General features: G+C 47.2%; 13 protein-coding genes and 1 non-coding gene across 14 annotated transcripts; 6 read left to right on the top strand and 8 right to left on the bottom strand.

Moving 5' to 3' along the window:
- Positions 1 to 1,143: 1,143 nt before the first annotated feature.
- On the bottom strand, positions 1,144 to 1,922 carry BDV27DRAFT_152197 (Nitroreductase-like protein; the record flags this gene model as incomplete). The annotated part of the gene is made up of 4 exons (XM_032071512.1): positions 1,144 to 1,346; positions 1,398 to 1,433; positions 1,497 to 1,575; positions 1,635 to 1,922. 4 exons carry the CDS (start codon positions 1,920 to 1,922, stop codon positions 1,144 to 1,146), a joined length of 606 nt encoding a protein of 201 aa, XP_031933393.1.
- Positions 1,923 to 2,593: 671 nt separating this feature from the next.
- Positions 2,594 to 2,667, bottom strand: BDV27DRAFT_t8. Its single transcript has one exon. It is a non-coding gene; the product is annotated as a tRNA-Ile (tRNA).
- An 807-nt stretch (positions 2,668 to 3,474) lies between these two features.
- BDV27DRAFT_140506 (uncharacterized protein) lies at positions 3,475 to 4,278 on the bottom strand (the record flags this gene model as incomplete). The annotated part of the gene is made up of 1 exon (XM_032069666.1): positions 3,475 to 4,278. The coding sequence occupies one exon, from the start codon at positions 4,276 to 4,278 to the stop codon at positions 3,475 to 3,477; it is 804 nt and encodes a 267-aa protein (XP_031933394.1).
- Positions 4,279 to 4,420: 142 nt separating this feature from the next.
- Positions 4,421 to 5,379, bottom strand: BDV27DRAFT_119625 (uncharacterized protein). The gene is made up of 3 exons (XM_032064909.1): positions 5,050 to 5,379; positions 4,884 to 4,988; positions 4,421 to 4,795 (listed from the first exon to the last, which is right to left on the bottom strand). Exons 1-3 carry the CDS (start codon positions 5,324 to 5,326, stop codon positions 4,635 to 4,637), a joined length of 543 nt encoding a protein of 180 aa, XP_031933395.1. The 5' UTR covers positions 5,327 to 5,379; the 3' UTR covers positions 4,421 to 4,634.
- A 202-nt stretch (positions 5,380 to 5,581) lies between these two features.
- BDV27DRAFT_119626 (uncharacterized protein) lies at positions 5,582 to 6,653 on the top strand. Its single transcript, XM_032064910.1, has 3 exons — positions 5,582 to 5,888; positions 5,944 to 6,024; positions 6,086 to 6,653. The coding sequence occupies exons 1-3, from the start codon at positions 5,621 to 5,623 to the stop codon at positions 6,301 to 6,303; spliced, it is 567 nt and encodes a 188-aa protein (XP_031933396.1). The 5' UTR covers positions 5,582 to 5,620; the 3' UTR covers positions 6,304 to 6,653.
- A 164-nt stretch (positions 6,654 to 6,817) lies between these two features.
- Positions 6,818 to 7,706, top strand: BDV27DRAFT_119628 (NUDIX hydrolase domain-like protein). Its single transcript, XM_032064911.1, has 4 exons — positions 6,818 to 6,880; positions 6,935 to 7,027; positions 7,095 to 7,335; positions 7,413 to 7,706. Exons 1-4 carry the CDS (start codon positions 6,830 to 6,832, stop codon positions 7,649 to 7,651), a joined length of 624 nt encoding a protein of 207 aa, XP_031933397.1. The 5' UTR covers positions 6,818 to 6,829; the 3' UTR covers positions 7,652 to 7,706.
- Positions 7,707 to 8,230: 524 nt separating this feature from the next.
- On the top strand, positions 8,231 to 9,424 carry BDV27DRAFT_170035 (2-deoxyribose-5-phosphate aldolase; the record flags this gene model as incomplete). The annotated part of the gene is made up of 1 exon (XM_032075192.1): positions 8,231 to 9,424. The coding sequence occupies one exon, from the start codon at positions 8,231 to 8,233 to the stop codon at positions 9,014 to 9,016; it is 786 nt and encodes a 261-aa protein (XP_031933398.1). The 3' UTR covers positions 9,017 to 9,424.
- Positions 9,283 to 11,931, bottom strand: BDV27DRAFT_152203 (transcription factor domain-containing protein; the record flags this gene model as incomplete). The annotated part of the gene is made up of 3 exons (XM_032071513.1): positions 9,283 to 9,422; positions 9,478 to 11,449; positions 11,503 to 11,931. The coding sequence occupies 3 exons, from the start codon at positions 11,929 to 11,931 to the stop codon at positions 9,283 to 9,285; spliced, it is 2,541 nt and encodes an 846-aa protein (XP_031933399.1).
- A 726-nt stretch (positions 11,932 to 12,657) lies between these two features.
- Positions 12,658 to 14,864, bottom strand: BDV27DRAFT_152204 (FAD-dependent oxidoreductase; the record flags this gene model as incomplete). Its single annotated transcript, XM_032071514.1, has 7 exons — positions 12,658 to 12,828; positions 12,921 to 13,151; positions 13,220 to 13,891; positions 13,949 to 14,120; positions 14,212 to 14,232; positions 14,290 to 14,711; positions 14,793 to 14,864. 7 exons carry the CDS (start codon positions 14,862 to 14,864, stop codon positions 12,658 to 12,660), a joined length of 1,761 nt encoding a protein of 586 aa, XP_031933400.1.
- A 687-nt stretch (positions 14,865 to 15,551) lies between these two features.
- On the bottom strand, positions 15,552 to 17,658 carry BDV27DRAFT_140511 (copper amine oxidase; the record flags this gene model as incomplete). The annotated part of the gene is made up of 3 exons (XM_032069667.1): positions 15,552 to 15,718; positions 15,785 to 17,211; positions 17,273 to 17,658. 3 exons carry the CDS (start codon positions 17,656 to 17,658, stop codon positions 15,552 to 15,554), a joined length of 1,980 nt encoding a protein of 659 aa, XP_031933401.1.
- Positions 17,659 to 18,044: 386 nt separating this feature from the next.
- On the top strand, positions 18,045 to 19,835 carry BDV27DRAFT_140512 (serine hydrolase domain-containing protein; the record flags this gene model as incomplete). The annotated part of the gene is made up of 6 exons (XM_032069668.1): positions 18,045 to 18,066; positions 18,377 to 18,766; positions 18,815 to 19,243; positions 19,294 to 19,371; positions 19,434 to 19,709; positions 19,762 to 19,835. The coding sequence occupies 6 exons, from the start codon at positions 18,045 to 18,047 to the stop codon at positions 19,833 to 19,835; spliced, it is 1,269 nt and encodes a 422-aa protein (XP_031933402.1).
- A 255-nt stretch (positions 19,836 to 20,090) lies between these two features.
- Positions 20,091 to 22,178, bottom strand: BDV27DRAFT_140513 (choline transporter; the record flags this gene model as incomplete). Its single annotated transcript, XM_032069669.1, has 9 exons — positions 20,091 to 20,564; positions 20,617 to 20,675; positions 20,730 to 20,788; positions 20,847 to 21,027; positions 21,091 to 21,324; positions 21,403 to 21,524; positions 21,594 to 21,703; positions 21,782 to 21,904; positions 21,960 to 22,178. 9 exons carry the CDS (start codon positions 22,176 to 22,178, stop codon positions 20,091 to 20,093), a joined length of 1,581 nt encoding a protein of 526 aa, XP_031933403.1.
- Positions 22,179 to 22,898: 720 nt separating this feature from the next.
- Positions 22,899 to 23,959, top strand: BDV27DRAFT_170037 (phytanoyl-CoA dioxygenase family protein; the record flags this gene model as incomplete). The annotated part of the gene is made up of 3 exons (XM_032075193.1): positions 22,899 to 23,109; positions 23,174 to 23,549; positions 23,608 to 23,959. The coding sequence occupies 3 exons, from the start codon at positions 22,899 to 22,901 to the stop codon at positions 23,957 to 23,959; spliced, it is 939 nt and encodes a 312-aa protein (XP_031933404.1).
- Positions 23,960 to 24,735: 776 nt separating this feature from the next.
- Positions 24,736 to 25,749, top strand: BDV27DRAFT_140515 (SDR family NAD(P)-dependent oxidoreductase; the record flags this gene model as incomplete). The annotated part of the gene is made up of 4 exons (XM_032069670.1): positions 24,736 to 24,824; positions 24,881 to 25,203; positions 25,283 to 25,613; positions 25,674 to 25,749. The coding sequence occupies 4 exons, from the start codon at positions 24,736 to 24,738 to the stop codon at positions 25,747 to 25,749; spliced, it is 819 nt and encodes a 272-aa protein (XP_031933405.1).
- Between the last annotated feature and the right edge of the window lie 633 nt (positions 25,750 to 26,382).

Raw genomic sequence — 26,382 nt, forward strand, 5'->3', positions numbered from 1 at the left:
TTGTCCCCTTGTCATCTGCCGTTGACAACGTGAAATCCACGAGAATTCGTCCGATGCTCTTCATCACCTCTATGTGAATCGGATATGTCTTTGCCGATCTCCATCAACTGCGGCTTGGACTGATAGCTGGTCTCGAACCTGAAGAGCACCTCGATCGTATTAACCCTGCCTGGCTTGTATTCGGCTCGGTAAGGATGGTGGCAACGCGTCGAAAACGATAAAGCCGAACATCATATCAGCAATAGATGTCGCCCTTGGGCAGACAAGCATAGTCCAGCAGCGATCGCGGCAAGTATCATTTCTTGTCTATATGAGGTCAACCCGACATTATTCGTGACACCAGCATAGAAGATTGAATTCTTATATGACGCGATCGGGAAAAAGCCAACATGACATTGCTCTTAGTGCGTTACTTGGTTATGATGATATAAAGCCTATCCTTCCATCATGGCGAATGACAAGGATTGTAAGGGTCCAAAGTCCTTACACATTGAGGACATAAGGGCTAGGACCGGTCGCGTGATACATCCTGCTGGAGTGCGTAGGAGTGCATTTCAGGTAAGGAGAGCAGGACGGAGGGAACTTATAGGCAGCCGTCAGGCGATACGAATGAGATCCGAAACATAATGCCCACATTGAAGGAACGATCGACGTATTTTCTCTCCATGTCATTGGCCTTATCCCCTGTCCTATGCAATGCCCCCGTTGATCGTCGCTTGGCACCGGAGGCCCGGAGGGGTTCCGCTTCAGGCCGACTGCACATCAAACTGCCTACGTTTTGCGCCTGAACGACAAATTCAATGCATAGGGTCTTTAAGAGCCGTGAATTCGTCTTGTTGCGCGGCGGAGTGAAGCGAAGCTAGCATTATTTTATGGTTATCTGTTAACCGCTAAATGGGACACGGTAGGTAACAGTCGGCGACTATAACTAATTCAGAATACAGATATATATATTCGCATTTGCAACCTCGGCATGTTTTCCGTACGTATTCCTAGTTACCTACGTTGGAGCAAAGAGCTAGAGATTCGTTATTTTTGCGAAGCGGACGATTCGATGGGGTTTATTGTTCAGCCTTAACAAAGCTAATCACGATAGCATTGTTATAGCTCTAGAAAAACGCGACCCAATCAATCCATGCATCTTTACTTTCCATGCACAAACAGCCTCTGGTCCACAGGATCAAAAGTCTTTTCGCGAGGGCCACCGATCGGTTTTCCAAAGACCAACTGCGCCTTCAGACTCCAATCCGTGGGAATGTTCCATTGCTCGGCGACATCGGCATCAAACATTGGGTTATAGTGCTGGAGACTACATCCAAGCCCTTCTGCTTCCAGAAGCGTCCAAACTAAGGTATTGATCAGCACTATACTCAAAGCCTTGTTAGACTTCAACTCACGCGCATATTGATTCATGGCACTGGCATGCTCGGACCCTATAAAAAATTAGCCAACAGGAATTTTCAAGGATGAGTGTATACTTCAATCTAAAGACATACACTGCGGAAACTTGTCTTTCAGCATCGGCCACTTTTCTTCTAGGGGCCGGATCGGTGCAGGGTCCTCGTAAAACAGCACCTGTTGAAAGTGAGTTGACATTCTATATTTTATTCCAACAGGATCACGGCGATACTCACGGTCCCATATCCCCCGCGAAACATGGCGATCCGTGGCTTGTAGACTTTGTCAAACACTTCTGGAGGAGCGATGGAGCTTGCAACTTCATATGCGATATCCCATAATTTCTGGTGCTCATCTTTGAGGAGCACGACCAGCCGCGAGGTCTGGCTATTGAAGGGACTTGGAGTGTGCAGAACAACGTTGGAAAGCAATTCCTCCAGTCGATCATCGGAGATAGTCGATTCATTAGTCAGGGCATAGATGGTCCGACGGTCTCTGAAGCTATCGCTGATGCTCTTTGCCATTTTGTACACTAACAGGTGCTGATGCAAGGCCACTGTGAGAAAGTTGGATCTTGTAAGAGACTGACAGGGACACAGGAGGAATATTTGAGGGAGAAATAGTCGTGATGAGCATCACCCAAGATCCTAGCCATGGGGGCCGGATTTGGGGGCTGAGCAGACCTCTTCGAAATGCGCGTATCAGATGCTCTGATGGAACCAAGCTATTTTAGTGTAGAGGCTATATTTTCTTAATATTACGGTAGAGTCAATCAAGTATAGGTTTGAGGATATAGATAGCAGGCAGTAAGCCCTAAATCCCGGTTGCACTCTGATTGCGCCAGTGTCGTCGCAGAAAGGCAAGGATCAACCCCACCAGGCAATTTGACGCGGGACAAGAAAGATGTCTACATTCCATACCCCCAAGACCAGGGGTTCAGAAGGATATAATCGAACTGTGCAAAAGTGTATAAGTCGGTAAATGGGGGCTGTGTTTCAATTGTGTACTAAGAAAGCGATGCTCGTCATCCTCGAATTGCGCCCCTTGAAACGGATTTAGTATATAGATGAACTGGAAGATAGCCCATACAATCTACTATGGGCATAAAAAGGGATGGCACAAAACGCAACACACCGAGTCCAGAAGCAAACTTGTCTCGGCAAAATGTCAATCAACTAAAAACAAAAAAAGTAGATGGTCACGGAGAGGCTCGAACTCTCGACTTCTGAGTTATTAGCTCAGCACTCTAACCGACTGAGTTACGCGACCAATTGTTGAGGAACGGCTGAAGTAATTAGCATTATTAAACAATTTTCACGGAGCAGCATTCCATGCTTCTTACATCGGGTTTCCCACTTTTTCCTTCTTTTCTTTTTTTTGTTAGAGTCGTAAATGAAGTGTGAAGCTCTATGTTCGTGAAATCAATCTCTACAGTCTTTTTTCCGTTTTCCCCCCTTCTTTCCCAATATTACAGGGCTGTGTTCAACTTGGTGCTCCTTAAGTTTGTGTTTGTTGCATATTCACATTTATATATAATTTTTGCTATGAATGCAAACTTTTAGAATTGCCAGTCCGATAAACGCAGTTATTCAAGAGCACTACCAAAAGCTCTACTACTACGTACCCTTAGGGAATAACAAGGGCCTATAAAATAAAATTTAGCAAAGTTGGGAAACCTTTCCCCAAATGGTGTCCCCTTAAAAGCCGTTCCTCAAGGATCAAGATATCACCGAGCACCAAGAAACATTACAGACAAGCCATAGAACCCCAAACTCTCGAATCTAAATAAATTGCGATTAAATATAATATTGTACGTAAGTTCTCTCTGTGTCAGCTTTATTGCTTTGGCCAGAAACTGCCTCAATTGAAATGACGTCCTCCCTTCGTTATAGCAAAGTGATTAGCATCTACAACCACCTCATTCTACAATATGAGCCGCCCATGCTTCCGGATGCAGGATGAAATCATTAGTGGACGCGATAATCTGTAAGAGCATTGTGTTTCGTATATGACTGGCCATGCAGAAGATATGCTCTGTCTGGTATCAAAAGCCTTCCCTAGTTCCGCAGAAGGCTCCTATTTCGATGCTTTCTTCTCCCCCGTCAACGTATCATACATCGACCCAAACTCCGCATACCACTTATCCACAACATCCTGACTCATCCCGGGAGCAATCATACTATCCCCACGTTCCAAAGCAGAAGTGAAGAACTCCATAAACTCCTCCACAGAAAGTGCATTAGGATTCTTATCCTTCTTATTATCATCTGGATCCTCCCGATCCCGATGCAAGTCTGTTCCCACCGACGGCGGCGCAATCTCAATCACTTTGATCCGCTCATACCCACCACGCGCAAGCTGAGTACGAAGCGTCATGCTCCAGAAATGCAGCCAGGCCTTGGTCCCATTATATACAGGGTTAATGACCGAGAAAGGCACAAACCCTAGAATAGAAGAAACATTCATGATTGTAGCGCCGTCGGGTTTGCTTTTGAAATGTTCCAAAAGGCCAAGAGTAAGATGCATTGGTCCGCGGATATTGATATCGATTTCTTGGTCTGCCTTTGATAGGAAGTCCGTTGGATCGTCTTTGAGAACTTCTAGTGGGCGCTGGACGCCGGCGTTGTTGATTAGGCAGTCGAGGTCGGGGTATTCTGCCGTAACCGTTTTGATAAACGTTGGGATTTGTGAGACCACACCCGTGTCCAAGGTGAAATAGTCAGTTGCTCCGATCTCTTGGGCTGTCTCTCGTAGTGTACTCTCCGTGCGGCCGGCGATGATGACCTTTTTGCCTTTGCTTAGGAGGTATGCGGCTATGGCCTTGCCCAGGCCACCCCCTCCGCCGGTGACGAGAGCACAGGAAAATGGTAGATCAGACATGACAGTATAATTATGGCACGAAGAGCTAGTTCTTCTGTATCAATTAACCGGTAGAGGAAAGATTATGTGTGATACAAGACCAAAATTTATAATCTCGGAAGCGGGCTCTCTCGGAAACAGCCCGAAATTCTTCCGGTTGACTCGGAGCTGTGCGCTCGAGTGGGTCTTCCCATTCCAATGACGCACTTTCTATGCCATAATAACTAGGAAGTTTGAAAATTTGAAGAATTCTGGCATAACGCCATGGATGTTTTTCATATGTTTCCATACGAAGTGCTGAGCACTTGTAAATGGACAAACTAGGTATGCGCCGAACCATGCAACACCCATTACTACTAATACATTAAACACCAAAATCAAAACATCTTATCCGCAACACTCTCTCCGCGATCCAATGCGTCGGCTTCCTTGCGCAGTACGTCGGCCCGGAATCGCCGGAAAGCGGTCTCAATCCTCTTCTTCTGTTCCGGGTCGGCAGTGATAGTGCGACTGCCACTAGCTGCTCCGCCCAAGAAGCCTATAGCAACGAATTTAGTTAGTACTCTGTAAATAGTCCTATATATTGCACCACTTCAGTCATTCTAGGGTTCAGGGTTAGGTCTTACCTAGCTCTCCGCCCAGAAAGAGTCCACCAGCAGAAGCAAAGAAATACGTTGCGAAATCACCAAGTGTGGTTGGCTTCAGTAACGGGGTAATATCCGGAATAGACTCTGTTCGTATCTTTATTAGTGTCTCCCCATAAATAGCAGCGATAAACATAGGGTCACATACCTGTCCGACCATCAGCGAAGACCACTTGTGTAGGTCTCTCCTGCGCGCGGAAAACATCGAAGAAAGCCTTGCGCGAGCTTCGTAGTCGGAAGGCAACATATAGACCCAGCCCAATTCCTACTGCAGAGCCAATTCCGGTCCAAAGGGAGACTTTCGAAGCTGCAGACTTCAAAGTATCGCGGTCTTCCTGTCGCAAGTCGTGCTGAAGGTGTTCATCGGCCAGACGGGACAATTCGTCGCTGCGACGATTGCGGAGGGTGGCGAATGATTCGGGCATGTTGCAGGAATTATATTATAAATTATTAAGGTCAATTGATAGTTTAAAGGAATAATCGAGGACTTGTAAGGGTATAAGTTGAAAGCTCTCGTGGGCGAGTTGAAAAGAGGATTATATATGTCCATGACGTCATCGACACAACACAATCACATGTGCCGGTGCCTGGAGATTATCATTGTTGCCTGATGGCCTGATGGCCTCCAGGCACTGATTTTTTCTTACCTGGAATTCTGGCCCCAACCTGTCCTAAGACGCGTGTTTATCCCCTCGACAATCAGACAAGTTACAGAGACAATGGCATTTCCTCCCGCCTCTGCTGGTCCCAATGCAGTTAGAGCCTATATCTCTGATATTCTCGTCTCTAAGCATGATGCAACAGTAGACTTTGCCAAAGAAGTAGCTAGTCGCTGGCAATTAGGTCGACCAAACGACCTGCGCCATGCATCTACCTGGACATTCGAACACGTTTTCGGCAAAGAGATTGGGCATTTTCTATACCGAACAGTTCAGGAGGATATCAGGGAACAATGGTATAGCTCTACCGCTGGGGTATTGAATTCCTGTATGTACAGTATTGCTGGCCATGACTGGAAGCGAGGATATTAATATCAGTTTAGGGCTGTTAGTATTCTCCATAGTATCTTCCGCGTTCTTTCTCGTTCGGGCAACACGAGCAAATTCATCTTCCACGAGTGCTGGTAAGCCCAATATCTCTTGTTAACGCGAACATAAAGACCCAGCACCAGCTGATTGTTATAGCCTCGTTGCGCTACGCCGGCTCAGCCTTTGGGCCGCCGATGGTCTTCTGTGGAATTCAGGACCAGTACAGTCAGTGGCAATTTCCTCGACTTTTCCTTGGTGGCATTGTAACCTTCTTGACTGTTCTCGCGTTTCTGGTGGCTTCCACGGACCGGAGTGTGGAGAAGCAGAAAATAGAGACAGAAGACAGAAAGAAGGGCGAAACGAAACAGAAATAGTAGTGCAGTTGTGGCGTGTTTATCTAGCGAGGCTATATACGGGCGACAGCTCAGCATGCTCTGACAAATGCTGGTTGTATATCAGGAAATCATTAGATTCCCTGGGTGTAGGGAGAAGCTACCCTCCGGACCTTGGCAGATCACAGACCTTATCATGCGAGATAATTCCGGAGACATACTGTCCCATCTATTGAGACATGGAAAATCTCTGGGTTAGCTTCCTGTGGAACATTATGTCATGGATCACTATCGAGGGTCACTGTAGGATAGAGTGAATTAGTAATGTGGAACTGGCCGATATGTATATAACTGGCTAGTGAAGAAACAAGAAGTAATTCACCTCTGTTTGATATTAAACACCTAGCATAATGTCATTGAAGTGATTAGGTAGACTCACCCTACACCCACAGGCCGAGCAATAAGTCTTCCCCCACGGCCCCACTTTTCCCAGCGGCGGCCTCGCGGGGTCATCGCAAATCCAACAGAAATAGCTTTGTGCATGACAGCACTAGCAACATCAAGCAATATGCCGGACTTCAAATACCCAAAACCCGTGATTCTCTCACGACACACCCTGGTACGTATTGCATTTTTGCCAAGGTAGCGAGTGCCATCTAACAGTGAAGCACAGGACACCAAAGAAGCCGAATGGAAGAGATTAGTCAAGACGACCTATCGCGATCCTAATGGGGTGCAGAGAATCTGGGAGTCTGCCGAAATGCAGGTAACATTTCTCTTTCGCCATGCGACCAGGATCCTAATGGAGAGGAGTAGCTGATTTAGTCGCACAGACTCGACCGGCGGATAGTGACTTCGATGGAGTCAGTATCGTGGCTACCTTGAACAAGTCAACGGGTCCGGAACTTGTTTTATTAAAACAGTACCGACCTGCTCTGGATAAGGTGGTCATCGAGATCCCCGGAGGCCTAATTGAACCCGGAGAGACCGCAGAGCAATGCGCCTTGAGGGAGCTCAAGGAGGAAACTGGTTTTGTGGGAGAGGCGGAAAGAACCAGTAGAACTCTGTTCAATTGTGAGTATATTACCTGGCGGATCTCGCCATGGGAGTTGCATCTGTTTCACTAGAAAGAAAAACTGATGTCTTGATAGCTCCCGGGTTCTGCAACAATAATTTTAAGCTCGTTTATGTGAATGTGGACCTGTCCTTGCCGGAGAATCAGAACCCCAGCCCAGAGTTGGAGGAAGAAGAGTTTATCGAGGTCTTCACGCTCCCTATGAAGTCACTCTTTTTGGAAATCAAGAGGCTCGAGAAAGAAGGATTCGCCATTGAGACTCGGGTTGTTGCGCTCGCGGAAGGCCTTGAGCTGGCCAGGAAGTGGAATTTGTGAGTAGTTGGATAGCTAGCATTTGTAGGGTAGAAGATTTGCTTTGCGTCGAGAGAAAAGACATAGATACCCATTCAAGGCTACAAGCCAGCTGGACTAAGGTAGACTATTGATATTTAGATGTTCTATGCCCATAGCTCATAGACTCTTCCACTTAAGCCCCACGTAAGTGACGTAACGAAGCCTTGCAAATATGGTGGTATTTAGAGACTCACATCTATGAGGTAAGGATTTAGTACAAGAAATACACCGAAAGCCTTATAATGTTATACTTTGACACATTGTACTTTATTGTTTTGATTAATATTTTTTTTTAGATTATTTTACTCGGTGGCATTTGTTGCTGGAAATCGGACAAATACATCTGACTGCAGGAAATCAATTCCGGTGGAATTGATTACCAAATATAGTAACCATTCCGGTTGAAAGAGCAAAAGTCCTCCGGTGGAACCCTATCCATCATTGCAATATAAGTAGGTTCTTAACAGCCGCATAAATGGATAGCTTATCAGTCTCAGATTATTATTCTATAGATTATTTGCTATCGCGGGATAACAATCGTTCATTCAATAATCTATCAAGATGTCTTCCAACACGATTACCGTGACCTTCCAAGAACTCGCAAAAATGATCGACCACTCCCTCCTGCACCCAACCATGACCGATGAAGACATTGTTGCTGGTCTGCACATCGCCCGTGCGAACAATGTTGCAACCGCCTGCGTGAAACCATACCTTATTCCACTTGCCAAGAAAGAGCTCGCCGGCAGCGACGTCCTCGTTTGTCCGGTGATCGGGTTCCCTCATGGTAACAGCACAACGGGGATCAAAGTGATCGAGGCGACAGCAGCAGCCAAGGCAGGTGGTAACGAGATCGACATGGTCGTCAACGTGGGTAAAGTCCTTGGTGGCGATTGGGACTATGTGAAGGAAGAGATCCGTCAGATCAATGAAGTGGTTGTGGCTAATGGTGCCATTCTCAAGGTTATTTTTGAGAATGATTATCTCCACTCTCAGCACATTGCTAGATTGTGCGAGATCTGCACAGAATTGAAAGTTGCCTTCGTCAAGACCTCCACCGGGTATGGATTTGTTAAGCAGAAAGATGGATCATACAACTATCGTGGAGCGACGGTTAAGGATCTCAAGCTCATGAGAGAAAAGTCAGGGAAGGATATCCAGATCAAGGCAGCCGGGGGTGTGAGAACGTTGGACGATCTACTGCATGTCATGAGCTTGGGTGTGACTCGAATTGGCGCCACGGCGACTGTGGCAATGTTGGAGGAAGCCAAAAAGCGTGGAATTGGCAGCGAGCCGGTGGAAGTTTCCTTCAAGCCCATGGCTGAGGATAGCACGGGTGGGTATTGAGTTATGTCCAGTGATTAATGTAGATGACCACTTGAGCTTTTTTGTATGTAACAAATAACACAGATCACACAGATCAGGATTCCTCACGCCAGGCAGACCTGTAAGCCATGTAGATACTAAGCCTAACGATATCTAAGACCTGTTCTGAGAGAACCTGGGCCGATATTACCTCACTTTAAGGGCATCGTTGTCAAAGAACGTTTCGTCGATTGAATGTACGCAAGCTAATGTGAATTTGTTCTACCCCGTCCGATGGGGTGTTGTATCTAGGGTGGAATATTCTCCAAACTCCAAATCCATGTTTGCTCCAGCATTGGGAAGCCTTCGTCAGTAGGGGGTCGGAGAAGCGAAGAGTTATACGACTCCTCGGGATCCACTGATAATCGGGGGGCGTATGTAGAGAGGGCTATTCGAACGAAGCATTAGTGACCGGGGCCAAGAAGAAGAGCTGTCTTTCGTACCTTGATCAAAATCATAGATGGCCTCGGATAAAGCCGGGTCTTCCATATACTGCAGGGCGTTCTCGTTAGTCATGTTGAACGGGTACGTAGAATCAGCTGTCGGAATCTCTGATTGTTGGCCAGGAACGGGGCAAGTTGTGTCGCTAGATCGCTGAGTATATGTTGCAGAAACGGGAGCATCTGATGCAGAGTTGGCCGCTTCAAGAGGTCGAGGATGGTCGATCCATCCACCGGCTGCATTGCCACCTCCACTATCTCTGGGTTCCGAGAGCTCAATAGGCTTGGACACATCAAGCATCACGTTCAGTTCTTTCTCCATCACGAGCCTCGCTAGGCGCTGAAGAACCTCGAGACCCTGTGCAGCAAGGACTGAGCGATGCTTGAGTTTCTCCTGAATACCCATGAGACGATGCATTCCAATCTTTGTGTCGCGCGATTGTGGTCCTAGGGGTTCGATACTGCTGAGGATTCCTAAGGTTACACCAGCTGTGAATGTGTGGATGCTGACAAAGGCTGCGGCATAGGTTTCTGATATGAGATCAACAATTGGGTTCGAAGCAATTTCGGCCATGCTCATCGCTGCAGCTCGGCAAGTCTGTAGTGAAGACCGAAAGGGGCTCATGGAGCTTGGAGTTGACTCTATGTAGTCCCTGGGTGCAGAGTTAGAGGATTGGGAAACGACCTTATACGACAGCAGCGGACGATGAACCAAGATCTTAGCATTTTCATAAGCAAGTTTGAGGGTTAGTGCCTGAAGCTGATAGATATGATTCTCGAAGACAGGCCCGGATGCACCAATATCCCGATCAACTGCCTGTGGTGATGAGTAGCTAACATCCGCTTGAGTTATGTTATCCCATCCTAGCCTGGAGGGAACCTCTGCATGCCACTGCCGTAGCTTCATATCAATTGTGCGTACTCGGTCAATAACATAGGACGGGTCCAAGGTTGAGTGATGTAACCGTGAGCCTTCAGCGGAATCAAGACGAACGTTATACAATTCAGATAATGCATCCTTCGTAATAATAGATAATTTCGACATGAAATATTTATAGGACAGTAAGGTTGCCTCACTTGTGACCGGCTCCTCAAATGAAGAGGGCGATTGCCCAATCGGTGAGTTGAATGTCGGATCTAGCGGCTCAACATCGCAGTCAGAGTCTTTGATACTCAGAGGGTAACCATATGCCATCGAACAAAAAGTTTCAATTTCATATATGGCCCACCACCCTCGCTTTCTTGCTTCATTTTGCTTTCGCGCAGCAGTACTCATTGGTAATGAGTGTTGGGGACTCGATGACCTTTTGCGATGAAGGCCTAGGGCCTGAGCGATGCGCAGCCCACAGCCACATACCGGCCATGCCAGCCGAGGTGCACCATGGTACAAATAATATGTTCCGAGTAACACACACATCTCTACGACCTCTAGGGAGCCGACAGAAACTATGTCCAATAGTCGTGTTCTCACGGCAGAGAAAATTCGTTCTTTGAGTTTATCCGGGTCAATGCCATAGGTGGCCAAGAGCTGCCGGCGATGGTCCCCAATGTACTGGAGGCCAATAGCGATAACCATCAGAAACGTGCTAATAAATCCTAGGTTTTGGGAAGACTTCGAGGTCCGCGAGTTCGGTAGTCTGTACAGCTTCGGCCATCGTCGCCGGAAATCATCTTGGTGAAAAATGAGCATGAACCAGTGTACTCGGTCAAAGTAGGTATCTACGAGCAAAGCTGCTGCTTGGTAGTCAGGTAAAAGTGATACCAGCTCTGCCACAGCTGATTGGGAGGAATAGGCCAATGATCTGTTCATTGGAGGCATGCGGCTTGTTGCTGGCGAGGCACGGCCATTATTGGGATTCCTCGTCGGTGTTTCTTCTTCCCCTGACGCGTCGGACACAAGATCACCGAGCCCGGCTCCAGGAATAGCATTTGTTGCGGCTGACTCAGGTGTAGCTGCGTTGTGAAGATGGAATGCCTACAGAAGGGTCAGCCACCATCACAGCGCAACAAAACGAATTGTGGTAATACCCCATCCACCAAGGCCATCGTAGAGCTAGAATTCCAGGATTGATGGTTGCCCGAGGCTGGCCGTTGATCGATTGTCTCCCGTGTATCCCCCTGAGCCACATGGCTCGGGAAAACAGTAAGAGACTGGAGATGGGAATCGCTACGCGATGATGATATAGACCCCGCAGGTTCAACCACGCGGATCCGTTTAGTCGAGCGCTCCGATTCCGGGGGCTGATCTTTTTGATAAACCCTCCACTGGGCAGGAGTGACCGGCTGACAGTCAACACCCGCCCTTCTACACAACGTGCATGGGCGGATTATATCACACTGTTCCAGGACGTTACTCAATGCTGACTCAACGGTTATCAGGGGGAAGCTGACCTTTAGTTTTTGGCGTCGACATCTTTGACAAGCACTCGAGACTTTCTTTTTGGTACTACCAGCCATGATTACCAAGCAGTACCTTCGTGCCTCGCATATGAAAGAGCTACGGAACTTTATTATAGATGCTCAACCTGATTGGCGCTGAGAGTGCCCATATTCGACGTGATAGAACAAACCAAATATATGGTGGATCGAAACGCCGTGGTGTAGTTATCTCGGAACCGGAAGAATGTATTGATCCCAGTATATGCCAGATATATCAGGCGACATTTTATTGATGCCTTAGCTATGACCGATAGTTGCTTTTGGAGATCGTGAAGTTAAGTATATGTCTCTCGGGTTATTGATGCTTGTTAATCTACTCTGATATGAGAAAGTACTTGAGGAGATAAAAGAGAGTCCATTCCACCAGCAGTAGTAATAGCGTTCACACAGTTGTACCTGAATATAACAATCTCGACGCACAAGCCAACAATTAGACCAACATAAACAACAAGAACAGGAGGAACAATTTGATTAATAGAGTAAATAAAGACGACCAACTTGTTATAGGAGATTGTATCAATTAAAAGTGCATACAATAAGACCTGTCGTTGATAATCAGATAAAAGCATTCTTCGAAATTGGTTGGAGCCTGAGAACCCAATGGAAAATAGTACAATCTATGCAAGCATGAAATATCATGCCTCCAGGACTGACGTATTCACCCGCTGGCATTTCTCCGGCTGGATACACGAGTATCGCCTCCTAGCATGCGAGCATTTATCTCGGTATAGTATAGGATGAGAATCAGAAAGCTCTGCACAAGGAGCCATTGGTTTGTTCGACCCATGCCTCGCTGCCCACACATTGATGGCACCAGAGAAGGTGATCCGGATCATACTTCTGTTTGATCGCATAAAGACGGGGATAATTGGGCCCAAAAAAAGACCATTGCCAGTTCGGCTCGTAGCGGTTTGCCTGTCAAGCATATTGTATGTGAATATAGGAACTGAAGCTTGGAATAGAATTATAGAGATTGAACAAGAAGTTCAATTAAATAAAATACACACCTCATTGAAGTAAGCTCCTGTGCCAGGAGCTAGTTGGCGTAACGCATATCCCTTGATATAAGTTACGTCTGCGATGGTCTGGTGGGCAATAGACTGAGGTAAGGAGTCGTCCCAGCTCTGAGAGCTAATAAGATGAACGACAGTATCACGCCAAGCTGGATTCAGTGCATTATCTACAGGGACCTTGCTACCAGTCATAGTCCCAGAAATGGAAGGGTTAGAGACTCCATTCTGTGAAAGATTGATTTAGCCGACACGGTTGCAATCAGGCGAGAAGAAATGGCTGATAAAGGGCATACCTTTGGAGCGGTAAGCTTCGGACCGATAGTCTCCAGAACTTTGGCAAATGCCTCTGTATCTTCAATGGCTTTCTGAGGCAACAGACGAGAGGTAGTGGCGCTGCGTGTGGTGCCCACATGTTCAACGACGGGCATATGTTTGATCAGGTCGTACCAAGCCGGTACCCAGGAGGTAGAGATTGTGCTTTCGATCGAATTATTTGCTCTTTCAAGGAAGCCTTCGAGAGGTCTGAGGAGATTATTCGCACTTTCAGTTCCGTTGCTATTATAAAGCAGCATGGTATCATGGAACATTAGAGGCGGCCCCGACAGAGTGTAGTAACTATTCATGCCAGCATCTTGCAGACGTGAAAGCTCCTTATGAAGTTCTGCAATAAGTAACCAGAATGTCTGAGGAGATGTACCATTACGAGCCGTGATATCAAGGTCTACCACGGCTGTGGATGGCATAGGGTAAGCTTTTACAGTGACGCTGAGGATAACACCAAAGGTGCCCCCACCTCCACCTCGAATGGCCCAGAATATATCTTCGTTTTGACAGGAGTTGGCTGTGAGGACCTTACCACTGGTTGTCACAATAACAGCCTCAATGATGCTATCTGCACCCATACCGTAAGTTCCAGTTGCGAGGCCATGTCCCCCTCCTGTGGCCCATCCGACAACGCCAACGTCCTAATCAAAGACATCAGCCCAGAGACTTTGAACTTGTGCTCCTCGTAAAGACCCTACCTCGTTTGTTCCGCCCACTGCAATAGCATTGTGCTGCGCCATCAACTTGAAGAGCTCACCATCCTGAACGCCGGCCCCGAGGGTCGCGGCCATATGGGTCGCGTTCTGAGGGCATGACTGAGGGCGAAAGGACTTGTGAAATTCAAATTGCTTTATATTGTGTGTCCAAATCCTAGACAATGAGCATTATTGTGAGAGATAGGAAAGGGAAATAGCCCATGGGAGGTTAACAGGGTAGACAGAAAGGCAGCGGGATAACCTACGACAGACTTCCATGGGCGGAGCTATACTTTAGTTAGTATTTATAGCATAGAATCAGCAGGTAATGTTCGGACACTCACCTCTGCACGGCGTTGTGACCAGTGTTCTTTATGTTTAAGCGGAGATTCTTTTTGCGCGCAAACTCCAGAGTCTCCTGAACATGGCGCGCCTCGGTCGCATTAACAACATAGGGTGAAATATTACCAAGCGTACAGCCATTCTCTCTAGCAAAAGCGTCGCCCGTGACACTAGTCCCATTGGCATAAATTGGGCTGCACCCACCGCCTAAAGCATTAGGAGACATGATGCTGGACGGGTCTGAAGAGTGAAAGGCCGATGAGGTCCAGTTAGATCGCACTTTCGCGCACGCCTGGGCGTTATAGCTAGGCTCCGAGGGGTAGCAGACGGAGGCCAGAGGCACGCTGCGAATGAGGCGCCCAGAAAGAGTTTCATTGAGGGATGCCCATTCGGACAAGGAGGGCCAGCATGGGTCCGAAGGTGACTGGCCAACGATAGTCAGTCAAAAATTGAAGTAGGGCCATGCGAGCATCGGCTGAATACGGTGATTGTAATGGTTACTCACGCATTTGCACTGCGACGCTTCCGCTACGCCGAGCGCTAAGGAAAGAAGAGGAAGGAGTGAGAGCGATCGCATAATAGCTGGCTGTACAGTTGTGTACTGCGATGAGATTGAGAAGGGACTAAAGACCCCTTTATACGAATCCAAAGGAGATCTGGAATTGAAGAACAATGGGGGCAAAGGTTAGGTTCGATCCTATGCCTGTCGTACTCGTTTAGGGCTTATAACCTCGTAGTCGTTTGAATAACCAAAAGCAGAAGCTGATCCACCAGTTGCTTCCCGTCCGCTACGTCAACTCCAGCCTTTAGGCAAGAGTATGCTAGCTAGACTTCAGTGATCGTTCAGAATACGGTTGCCTTATGATAATTTAGAGCGTTCAAGGCAGTAGGTGCTGGCAACAGTCTGAATATAGAATTATTTGTGTCGAAATACTGAGTGGTGACTACTCTTAATCTACAATGAGTAGCTGTTTTCAAGATCCCAGCTATAAGTGGACTAAACATCGAGGATAGAAGAGCTTTAAATGAATGGCATCCGTTTCTTTGTTAATCTTTCTATTGAAGTTTTATATGTACGAAGAACATTGATCTCACAGCTGATGAGGACAAGCGCACGTAGTACTTCCTAAATCACATTTAAATGGACTATTGCGATGAAGAAGAAATTATTGGGGTAGCATTTTATTCTAAATGGAGAGGAACCGGATGGTTGTGATCTGTTTGGTATCCTATATTTTTTCATAAAGTCAAATTCAAAGCTCGATTACAAACTGCACTTTCCACAATCCGGCGCTGTGCTCGAATGATCCACCAAGGTCGATCGATTCATGTTCTGGTTCGAGCGAGGAACATCATTGGAAGGATTCAGTTCGAAGAAGCTAGTCGGCTTCAAAGACACTGACATCTTCTCAACTGGCATAACCGGGAAGTCTATTCACGATCGTGATTAGCTAAATGTCTAACATATACTTTGATAAATGGAAAGAGGAAGCTTACCTTCAGGTCGAGTAACATGAGTGACGCCAAAAGTGTGCCAGAGAACGACATCTGCATTCTCGACATTCTCACTACGACGAGCCCATACACCCAAGCCAGTGTCCTCTCGGCTTTGGTTGGTGAACTCACCAGCAGCCCAGAACTCATCATCCTGGTAGGACGTCACCCAGATGGGCTTGGAAGAGAAATGGCCGCGTTTGTAGTTGAAAGTCTCTGGCCCCATCATGAGCATTTGACTGGGTAGCGCGTGTAGCTTGTAGCCGACCGGCTTGCCCGAAACAGGGTTGATTTGAGATGTGTTAATGATTTTATAAGTTCGAGACTGGCTTGTATCGAGATCATAACCGCCAGGTTGGGTGATGGGCGTGGTGTGGACACGGAACGCTACACCGAAGGGATCGAGCTGCGGGTTGTTCACGACCGGCTTAATGTCATCATAGGTAATTGTATTCTTCAATCCATCAAGGGCTGGGTCGATACGCAAGCAGAAGAGATGCTGGTGGTTAACAGCAAGGACACCGGGCGCAACCACTGTTCCCCATGGAGAAAGAGCCTTCTGGCGGATGGGCATGGTAGACACAATGCCCGTGGCTTTGACATCGATGTGGATGTTACCTGCCTGGTCGAGAATGTAAGCGAGAATGTATTCATAGTTGAGTACAGTGGCCGTGCACTGAATTACCAGCTGGCGGTTTCGAACCATGGAGGCCTGCCCATTGCGAATGTTCGTGTGCTTCCATCCGACTCCGTCGTCCACTTCATGCATGCAAATGACGTTCTTCATGACTACTGGCTCTCCAGATCCTGAGGTCCGGATACCATCGAAGTAAGCAATAAGACCTAGGCAATCACAGCCCAGGGTCAATGTGTTGGAGGTGATACCGAATCCAGAGTCTCCCAGGTCGAACGCCTGCTTGCGGTGATAAGGGGAGCGAGGGTCACCGTAAGGGACAGTCATCTCGCTCATTGAGATTCGATGGAATAGGGACCGACCGTCATAGAAGACATTATTGAGAATGGGACCTTCACGAACATTCCAGCCCATGTGGAAGGACCATTTCTGCCAGGAAACATGACGACCATCGATGCGGAAGGATGGACCTTCAGGCTGAACCACGTGCAAAGGCTTTACATCTTTTCTGAAGTAGTCATTGCCCAGAACCCTTGCGCTGTATTCCACCGCCTTGACGGGTTCCCATGGCAGAGTGTCGGATTCTAATTCGGCTCCGACACCTACTGGGAGTCTCTCAATTTCCAACAATTCAAGCGTGTGGGCGTCAAAAATAGGGGCAAACGTGGTCGGGATGGAGTAGTGGTTTGCTTCTGGGTCATCGTTGAGGGCAATGTACATGTAGCATTGGTAGAGGCGTCGACGCTCATTTGCATCATCTGTGCCATAGAGCCAAGGATCATTGATTATCGTTGCCCTGTAGTGAAAGTCAGCTAAAAGCTATGATTGCTTATTCTGCACAATAGTTGCTCACGCACCCCTTCGGAAGCTTGAGCTTTTCAACCTCAGCCTGTACTGCTGGATGTTCGGCACAGGTTTGAATAATGCGATCAATCTCGTCCATATCGGCTGGCCCTTGTATTTCTGGGTATTCCTCATCCACTTCCACGACTCCCTTGCTGAGATTTATTTTTGCTTTGCGTAGCGTCGTACTGCCATGCTTGTGATAGTATGTGTAAGCCTTGCGAGGAAGTGGTTGAACTCGAACAGTCTGGTCTTGCAGGTACGCAAGCTGGCTCGCTTTCGGGGGTTCGAGGAGGTCGATAACCTTGAACCGGACAGCAGTCGGGGCATGGTAGGCTCGCAGTGTCTGCGAAGCTTTGCGCAGCTCTGCTGGAGAGAGAGGGTCAAGAGGATGGAACATTGTGAGGCGTAATTCGTTGTACTCCAGGGAGTGTGTTTAAGAGTAAGGGATTTGATGAGTGGGAGAACTTGATCGGCGTGGTGGTTGAACCGCTATTTATCCTGCTGAGACCCCGGGGAAAAGCCCTTAACGTAGCCATATAAACCCCACAGCCGCCGTTGAGGTATATTCCTCCTTTGGATATTCTTACGCGCTCAAATGATATTACAAACTTATCTCCAGGGGGATCTCAGTATCGCCGCAGTGGAGCGGTCCTCATGCGAGTTAAGAGTTGACATGGTTTCCCGATAGGGTAATACTCCCAGCTGACCCACTTAACCCTAGTGTTGGCCATTCGTCGTCCCCAGACCCCGCCTTTTTGCTGATTTATTGCGAGTATACGTATGATGTTTATTACCAGATATAGCGGTAGTCTGAACTTATTTGACCCAGGGCGTGATTCTTTCCGACTACGGAAAGTGTTCCAATTGCTGTTGCGTCTGGTGTGCTTAGCTGTAGCAAGAGGAAGTGTCTAGTGTTGAAACTCGTGAATATCTCAAGACGCCAGAGCTCAGGTTAAGACCGAAATTTTAGATTTAGGTTAGTAGAAGTGGGCAATCTTTGAACTGCTTATTTGTGACCTTCGCCTAAACTATCGTCCAACCTTCACGTTTAATATTCGCATCGCAGTCGAGGTCGAAATATACAATTTAGAGAAACAGCTATGTCAGTTGAACAGCAACACGAAATGTGAGCGCGGCTATTGCCCGAATGGATGAGGCGACAAGTGGCCCGAATCCCAGAATCCCGGGGGTGGTTAGCATCGCAGTGGCCAGAGATGGAAATCCAATCCTGTCGCACGCATCAGGTAATTTGAAGCTTGGTGGCGAATCACGCTTGAAATTGGATTCGGTGTTCTGGATAGCTTCATGTACAAAGCTCCTCACAGGCATAGCATGCATGCAACTCGTGGAACAAGGGAAGCTCGCACTCGACGATGCCGTTGAGCTTGGCCATCTCGCTCCAGAGCTGAAGGAACTGAAAGTGTTGACGAGAGGCTCCAATGGATCTTACACACTGGTGCCGCAAGAGCGGCAAATTACGCTCAGAATGCTTATGACCCATACGTGTAAGTTATACCAGTCATTATCTTGACCGATTTTTAACTCGTAAGAAGCCGGTTTCGGGTATGCCTTTGACAATGTTAAGCTCTGCGACTGGGCAAGGCCTACCGGTATCGACGATTTCTCAGGACGGAGAGAAGATATTCTTTTGCGACCGCTAGTATTCCAACCAGGAACGGGGTTCCAATACGGTGTGAGCATCGATTGGGTCGGAATCATTATAGAACGAGCCACGAAAATGAACCTTCAGGAATATTTTCAAAAGTATATCTTTGCGCCGCTAAGTATAAAGGATCTGGCGTTCTACCCAACGCGAGACATGAAGCAACGCCTTGCCTACATGCACCAGCGCGCAGCTGACGGCTCATTGAGTGTAACCGACCAACTTGTTCGACATGCGCTTGTCGAATCCGTGTATGCAACAAACGAAAGCTTCTGTATGGGTGGTTGTGGGTGCTTCGGGACACCCAGGGAGTATTCAAGTGCGTCATTATTTCACCCATTTCATGAAATATGGGAACTAAGTGAACAGAAATCCTGGCTATGCTACTCAACAACGGAACCTGCCCAAAGACCAACGCTCAGATATTAAAGTCAGAAACAATACAGCGTAAGTCGTCACTACGCCTTATGTTTTTCAATCAGTTTATATTAATCCTCTGCCGTGAAAAGAAATGTTCACCGACCAGATCCCACAGTATCCGCTCTACCACAATGAATATTGCCAGTCAGCAAAACCCACGCTCGCCAACAATTGTCCCATTATCCTCAAACCTGGAAATCCGACCGATGGATGGGGCCTTACATTCATGTTGAGCCATGAGAGTAGCGGATCTGGGAGAGCAGCTGGTTCGGCATCATGGGAGGGCCTGGCAAATTTATACTGGTTTGCCGATCGTGTCAACGGCATTGCTATGATCTTCGCTACCCAAATTCTTCCATACGGAGGTGAGTTCTGGACTCTACTTTTCCCACTATCGATTCCTGACTATGTACATAGATCTCGACGCTGTTAAGCTTTTCCAGGAGATTGAGAAGGATGTGTATGCAAATTGTGGCTTGATAACTGAGTAGGTTCTCGTGGTCTAGCGATCACTGCAACGCGGCTGATGGTTTTTATCAGTCCCTTGAAGGGTAACCTTTAATTACAATTTTAATAGACAAAGTGAAGGGAACTCTTTTCGGATTTGACTGGTTTATAAGATGTATTCAAGGCACTGGTGGAAATGAATGATTTCCTGATGAATGACTTGTAACCGAAGATAACTGATACATATCATGAATCGTGAGTGCAATAATAAGGAAGGTGGAAAGCGCAATTGACAAACATCAGTCAGCTTTGGAGCGTACAAGGCTCCACTCAATATGTGGCCCTTCAAAACTTCTCCTTCCGATGAACAGCCAAAGAACGTTTATAAGAGTAAAGACGCCAACAAGAATTACACACACATAGTTCATGGACTGCAGGCTAACAGGTAGATTTGGCGGCATGCAAATGAGAACACCAAGTACTACAATCCAGAGGACTGAGAACGCGTTGCAGAAGTATCCAACCCAGCCAAGTTTCAAATACCTTTCTGGGAGACACGTGCGGCCTTGCATGAGGAGGATTCCCTGGGGTATAGTGTAGGTGATGTTCAAAAACAGGACTGCTGAGGTAATGATAGAATTAAATGCGGTCGTGGAGGCCAGATATAGAAGGCCGTAAAGACAGCTGAATAGGAAGGTAACCACTGTCGTGCGAACAGGGAAGTTGAGCTTCTCGTTAACCACGGAGAAGTATTCTGGGAAAGGGGTTCCTTTCTTGACAACAGTTAGCTAGCACGTACCCCATACAGAGTATATTGAAACCTACATCGCGAGCAAATGCCCATGCAATTCGACCAGCACTGACCCATTGTGATGGAAGGGAAACTATATGTTTTGTTAGCTATATATTTCAAGGGGTCTTTTCACCAGACGACTTACAGGCATAAACGACCCATAATAGAATAAATAACCCTAGAGTAACACTTCGGCTTCCGGTTCTGGGTCATGGTGTTAGTCTTAGATATTTATAAGCCGTGTGTAATGTGTGACACTAACATCTGGTATACCAGCTCAAGACTAGGGAGAGGTGCCTCCCGTATTGCTTCCATGTCAATGGTGAAATACATAAAGACAATAAATAACGGAAGACATGTAATGAGACCTATCGCCATCGTTATCGTCATGATCTGCGGTACTCGCTTTCCCGGTTTGGGTATTTCTTCACAGATGTGAATGACTATTCAGCGTTAGTGCACCGTGCCTTGATAAGCAACACAGCCCTGAAGTAACACAAACTGACCTCCATCCACACCACCAAATGCATACATAGCATTGCTTATAGACAGTAACCAAGCAGTGCCTTCGTTCCACCCACTGTTTCCTTTCCCCGACTCCAATAGAAAAGACTGTGGCTGCATTTGCCGGTGCATGACAACGGAAACGACGAGGAAGATGACGAATCCCGACAACGACAGATAAAGTGCTATTTGGGTTACGAGTGATATTCTGTTGGATGCGACAAATACTGGGATGACTAGATGGGGAAAGCAATTAGTCTATTGGTTCCGTTTATAAAGCACACCCATGGGTTTCTGCCGTCCACGATACTTACTCGTAACAAATGACACGCCAACATAGGTAAGATATGTCTGCCACTGATTGGCAACGTATCCTGGGGAGCAAAAATTGACAATACCATTCAGAACGACGGTAGCAAGGGATATACCAGAGCAGCTGTAGAAAAAGAAGCCAAGTATTAGAGCGGAGATGATATATAACAAGTAGACTTCGGATGGCACATACGTGACAATCCACCATGCCAACACCGAAAGCCAGCCAACAATATACGCACTGTATCTCCTCGTAGTTTCGGGGCTCAGGATATAGCAGAAATGGTACTGCCCACCGCTAGACTGTTTGTCTGCAGTGTCAGTGGCTTGCTTGTATGTGTCTGTGTGTCCGTTTGTGTGTTAGGAACTGGCTAGTCTTACAGGAAAGGCAGACCCTAGCTCAGCGAGTCCCAAGGTCACAATAAATTGAACGATGAAAGCTACGACCAGACTGAATATGCAGGCTTGAGCACCACCATATGTCAGGTTCTGGCCGAAGCAGCTCTACCACGTTCACAATTGTCAGCAGGGTATCTTCTGGAACAGAAGACGATCATACCAGATAGCCAACCCAGGAGTTGGTGATTGAAAAGCCCAGTCCAAGAGCAGAGAGCCAGTTGAACTGGCGAGGCATGGCCGTCTGATGGCCATTTGCCTGAAGGATTGCATCGTCGTCGTCTGCATCCTTCGCAATATCGTTCACTGTTCCAGGGATGATGCTCTGGTCATCAGCCGCGGGGGGCTCACCCTTGATGGGCTTTTCCAATGCAAATGCCATGGTAAGATATACAGTTTCTTAAAAAAAAAAAAAAGGAATACCACAATGAGTATGAAACTGTAAAAATGAATGAGAGAAGTATGGTTAAACACTTTATTCGCCTCAGGATCTGCGACATTTTATATACACTACATTCCAGATGTCTTAAACATATCAAGGGATACTACAACGAGGCAGATAACGTTGTGACTGCAAGGGAGTGGCCTCCATCCTCTGGTCGTGGTTATCGGGCATACAATGCCCTAGTATAACTTCCCCGCAAACTTAAATGCCGATGGCCGATAAGCAAGCCTTCTGTTCCTATCTTAGTGCGGAATACAGAAGAAGAAAGCTCAACGGGGGTAATGGCAAATCGAAAAAAAGGGAAATAAAAAAGAGAAATGCTGGAAAGGAAGATAAGGTCGAGAATGGATCCGACTGCAACTCCTTGTTGATCAGGGCTCGTAAGGGCCCGTGCGCCCCCAACCACCTTAGCTGGATAACTTACTCTTTTGAGTAATATATCCAACCTCTCGGCTTCCCCACACGGATCCCCAGAAACAATTGCCACGCATGTCAGACGACAAGAGACAAGGAACATATACGAAGACATCTTGTGACGACACCGGTTATTCTCTAAGATATAAGATATGCATCTATCGCTTCCATACCCCAGAGCAGTACTTGTTACCATTCGTATAGGTAGTACTAAGTTATCCATCCAATTGCAGATTATCCAACATGTCCGACTCCTTTGATACATCCAAGTACAGTGACGAGGTCCAGAAGGTGTCCAAGGATACCCCGCTGGAGGAAATTCTGTACCTTCTCAAGCGTGATGGCGGGGTATTTGTGAAGAATTTAATCCCCGAAGAAGATGTCGATAAGGCATACAGTGAGGTAAAAGATCGTATGGATAACGACGTGGAATGGGACGGCGCGTTCTTCCCAGGTAAGTACGAAATAAAATACTTCAACATACGCATACATTATTTAGGGCTAACGTCATGTGTAAGCGCAAACTCAACGGGCTCCCTCACTAATTGCGCGGAGCCCTACCTACACTAAGACGCAATTGATGAACCCTCTTTTCCGCAAGGTCTGTGAGCACTTTCTGACTACACGGAGCTGGTTTTGGTGGGGAGATGAAAAGAAAGAGTCCGTATCAATGCCCTATGTGCATTCCTGCACAGCGATGAGAATTGGTCCCAGGGGTAAGGCCCAACCATTGCACCGTGATGACTATATCGCCCATCGCTATCATACTGAGATCGACAAATGGGATGATGCCCGTGACATGGACCGCGAGTCAGCCGTTGGATTGTTTGTGGCTGGCTGCAGAATTACGAAGGAGAACGGGGGTACCCAGTTCATTCCCCGAAGCCACCTTTGGTACGTTCGAACGAGACATCCCCACCATTCTCGAGACGGTCCATCTGACACGTTACAGGGGCACCGATCGCACTACTCCACCCCGCGTTGATCAGTGTATTTTCGCAGACATGGAAAAGGGTGATGGCTTCATTATGTTGGCGTCTGCCTTCCATGGTGGAGGTTCAAATGTCACCGAAGATGAGTATCGCCTAGCTTTCGCTACGTTCATCACGCGTGGATTTTTACGGCAGGAGGAGAACCAATTTTTAGCCGTACCGCAGGATGTGGCGCGGACTTACGATCGTGACATTCAAGAGTACATCGGATATTACATGAGCGATCCCGCGTGTGGCTACTATGAACAGATGGATCCGATATACCATCTTCGGCCTGAGCTCCTGAAGGACGCCAGACCCACCGACTTCTGAGGGGCATACTGCGATATTAGGAAGTTTTGATATCGTGTGTTGAGACTTAGGGATGTGACGTTTTTTGTATGGTAATTAAGTAGCGCATTATGAAATGAATAGCCATATCAAGTTCTTGATAGTCACCTGTCCTCTATTTCGAGTATTCCCAATTTTCAACATGTAGATGGCAGAACCGACTCTAGACTTTAGTCTACTAAAACTAGGTCATCCGTCTTAGAGGTTCTTTGATTACAAACACCTGGTACAATGTGCAGGTGTTCTGCACTCCCCGTCCCTAAATTGTTTCTCCACAGCGACGATCTCTTGGCAGTGCGTTGATCACAGGAACCCCAAGGGTGTATGAAGAAGTAAAGAATATCGACATTCCGTACTCCGCACGAGAGAAGTGTATTATGACGTCTGCCGGAACGCGGAAGCCTATGGCTATGCATGTTTCGCGTCTTGAGGAAGGTCGGTTCAAGGGAATAAACAACGATAATACTCTAGTTCTAAGCCTGAAACCATGGAACTTCGCCACTGCAACTGGGCTGGGTTACTTACCCTATCCGGTAACGCGCCCAACCAGTCTACCAAAACATGAGATTGAACGAACAGAGGGGATTGGCGTCTTCTCTTACCTCCGCATGATAGCTCCCAAAATAAAAGACGCTCATTTCGCTGCAGCTATATTCCCCCCAGCAATATCATTCTATAATTGTTCCTTGATACCCCCCCCCCGAAGCCTTGTAACTCTGAACATTTCCTTTTGTTTTCATATATTGACAGTCGATAACATGCACACCAACGGTCAGAACAGTCGGCAGTTACCGAGTCTGTCCTCAAACCTGATCGGTAAAACAGCCATTGTAACGGGCTCCTCCCGGTATGTTGGTTATCTATCTTGAGCGTTGAAGACATCGCACGGCTAATGAGCCCCAGGGGCATCGGTGCTGGCATTGCGCTCGACCTTGGTCGCAGAGGTGCTGCGGTTGTTATAACATACACCAGCGAAAAGTCACTTCCATCAGCAACCTCGGTGTCTCGCGCGATCGAAGAGACAGGGTCAGGGGGGAAGGGCATTCTAGTACAGGCCGATATCACCTCCGCGACAGATCGACAGAGGCTCATCGATGCAGCCGTGGAAGCGAGTCCGAACAAATCGATCGATATACTAGTCCATAATGCGGGTAATGGAGATGACTGCTATCTCAAAGATATTTCAGAGCAATTTTTCGAAACTCTAGTGAATGTGAATTTGAAAGGTATGTGGAGCAGACCATGAGAAGACTTCAATCAACAAGGCTGATAGTTGGGCTCCTTGATGGCCCTGTCATCGCATAGCTCCCGTGTTCCTTACTCAAGTCGCCGTACCTTACATGCCTCGAGGCGGAAGAATTGTACTTATCACATCTGCTGCAGCTCGCATGGGCGTTGCGGAAACCACAGTGTATGCGGCCAACAAGGCCGGTCTAGAAGCGTTTGCGAGGGTTTGGGCTACTGAGCTTGGTCAATCTCATGGAATCACCGTCAATTGCGTGAGTCCAGGCCCAATTGCCACCGAACAATTTCACAACAGTTCGCCGGAGTTCAAGCGAGCATTGCAACCGATGATCGAAAGTACACCTGCTGAGGCACGGATGGGAGAAGTGGAGGATATTGTACCTCTTGTGAGGTAGGAGACTGTTACTAAATTCTCTTATCATGGAGATGCCTGAAACTGACATGTTAATAGCTTCCTTTGCTCCGAAGAATCGCGCTGGGTAACTGGCAGTGTCCTTAGTGGAACAGGTGGACTGCTGCTCTTCTAGGGCGTGGCAATAACAGTGTGGCAACGCGTCGATTTAGCGAAGGCAAACAGTATCCTCACTGGTATAAATTGCGACAAAACCATGCTAAAATCCAGATAATCCAAGAATAGCAGAAAAAACAAGACAAGCAAAAAAAAGGAAAACCAAAATTGTTGTAGAGGTCTATCTTATCGTACCAACCGTAGGACAATTCTGTCTTCAATTTTTGGAGCTGAACCAAGGAATAATCGTAGAGCATGCCAGCTTCTCCACAAGGATCAGGGAGCCCGTTTCTCACGTGGGCTGGGACAGTATTTATTGGCGTTGATCGCTCCTTTCTCCACTTACCTTGTGCTGACGTCCACGTCAAGCCTTCGTTATACAGCATTTTTGCAATTTTTAGCCATGAGATCTCGGAGTAGTACGTGAAATTCGACTGCATTAACCGACATAGTATCTTCTAAACCTGTTAATCATCCAACTAGATCCTGCCTGTGGTACTTGCCGGAAGAAGTGCCGCAAATGTGACCGCGCTCGTCCGATTTGCAACAGATGTCGGGTGAAAGGTCTCCACTGCGAGGGCTATCCGCCGCGGTTTCTTTTTTTCGAAGATATGTTTAATTCAAAAAGGCAACAGCAGAATGATTCCATACC

This window comes from Aspergillus caelatus, assembly GCF_009193585.1.
Source record: "Aspergillus caelatus strain CBS 763.97 unplaced genomic scaffold BDV27scaffold_4, whole genome shotgun sequence".
In the NCBI taxonomy this organism is placed as follows: domain Eukaryota; kingdom Fungi; phylum Ascomycota; class Eurotiomycetes; order Eurotiales; family Aspergillaceae; genus Aspergillus; species Aspergillus caelatus.

What these genes read in the sequence shown, in the direction of transcription:
- BDV27DRAFT_119625 (XM_032064909.1), bottom strand. Translation starts at nt 5,326, where the DNA reads ATGCCCGAATCATTCGCCACCCTCCGCAATCGTCGCAGCGACGAATTG. An exon ending in CTTCGCTGATGGTCGGACAG is followed by an intron (nt 4,989 to 5,049) that starts GTATGTGACCCT and finishes AGATACGAACAG; the next exon opens with AGTCTATTCCGGATATTACC. An exon ending in CTTTCTGGGCGGAGAGCTAG is followed by an intron (nt 4,796 to 4,883) that starts GTAAGACCTAAC and finishes TCGTTGCTATAG; the next exon opens with GCTTCTTGGGCGGAGCAGCT.
- BDV27DRAFT_119626 (XM_032064910.1), top strand. Translation starts at nt 5,621, where the DNA reads ATGGCATTTCCTCCCGCCTCTGCTGGTCCCAATGCAGTTAGAGCCTAT. An exon ending in CGCTGGGGTATTGAATTCCT is followed by an intron (nt 5,889 to 5,943) that starts GTATGTACAGTA and finishes ATATCAGTTTAG; the next exon opens with GGCTGTTAGTATTCTCCATA. An exon ending in TTCATCTTCCACGAGTGCTG is followed by an intron (nt 6,025 to 6,085) that starts GTAAGCCCAATA and finishes TGATTGTTATAG; the next exon opens with CCTCGTTGCGCTACGCCGGC.
- BDV27DRAFT_119628 (XM_032064911.1), top strand. Translation starts at nt 6,830, where the DNA reads ATGCCGGACTTCAAATACCCAAAACCCGTGATTCTCTCACGACACACC. An exon ending in TTCTCTCACGACACACCCTG is followed by an intron (nt 6,881 to 6,934) that starts GTACGTATTGCA and finishes AGTGAAGCACAG; the next exon opens with GACACCAAAGAAGCCGAATG. An exon ending in GGGAGTCTGCCGAAATGCAG is followed by an intron (nt 7,028 to 7,094) that starts GTAACATTTCTC and finishes TTAGTCGCACAG; the next exon opens with ACTCGACCGGCGGATAGTGA.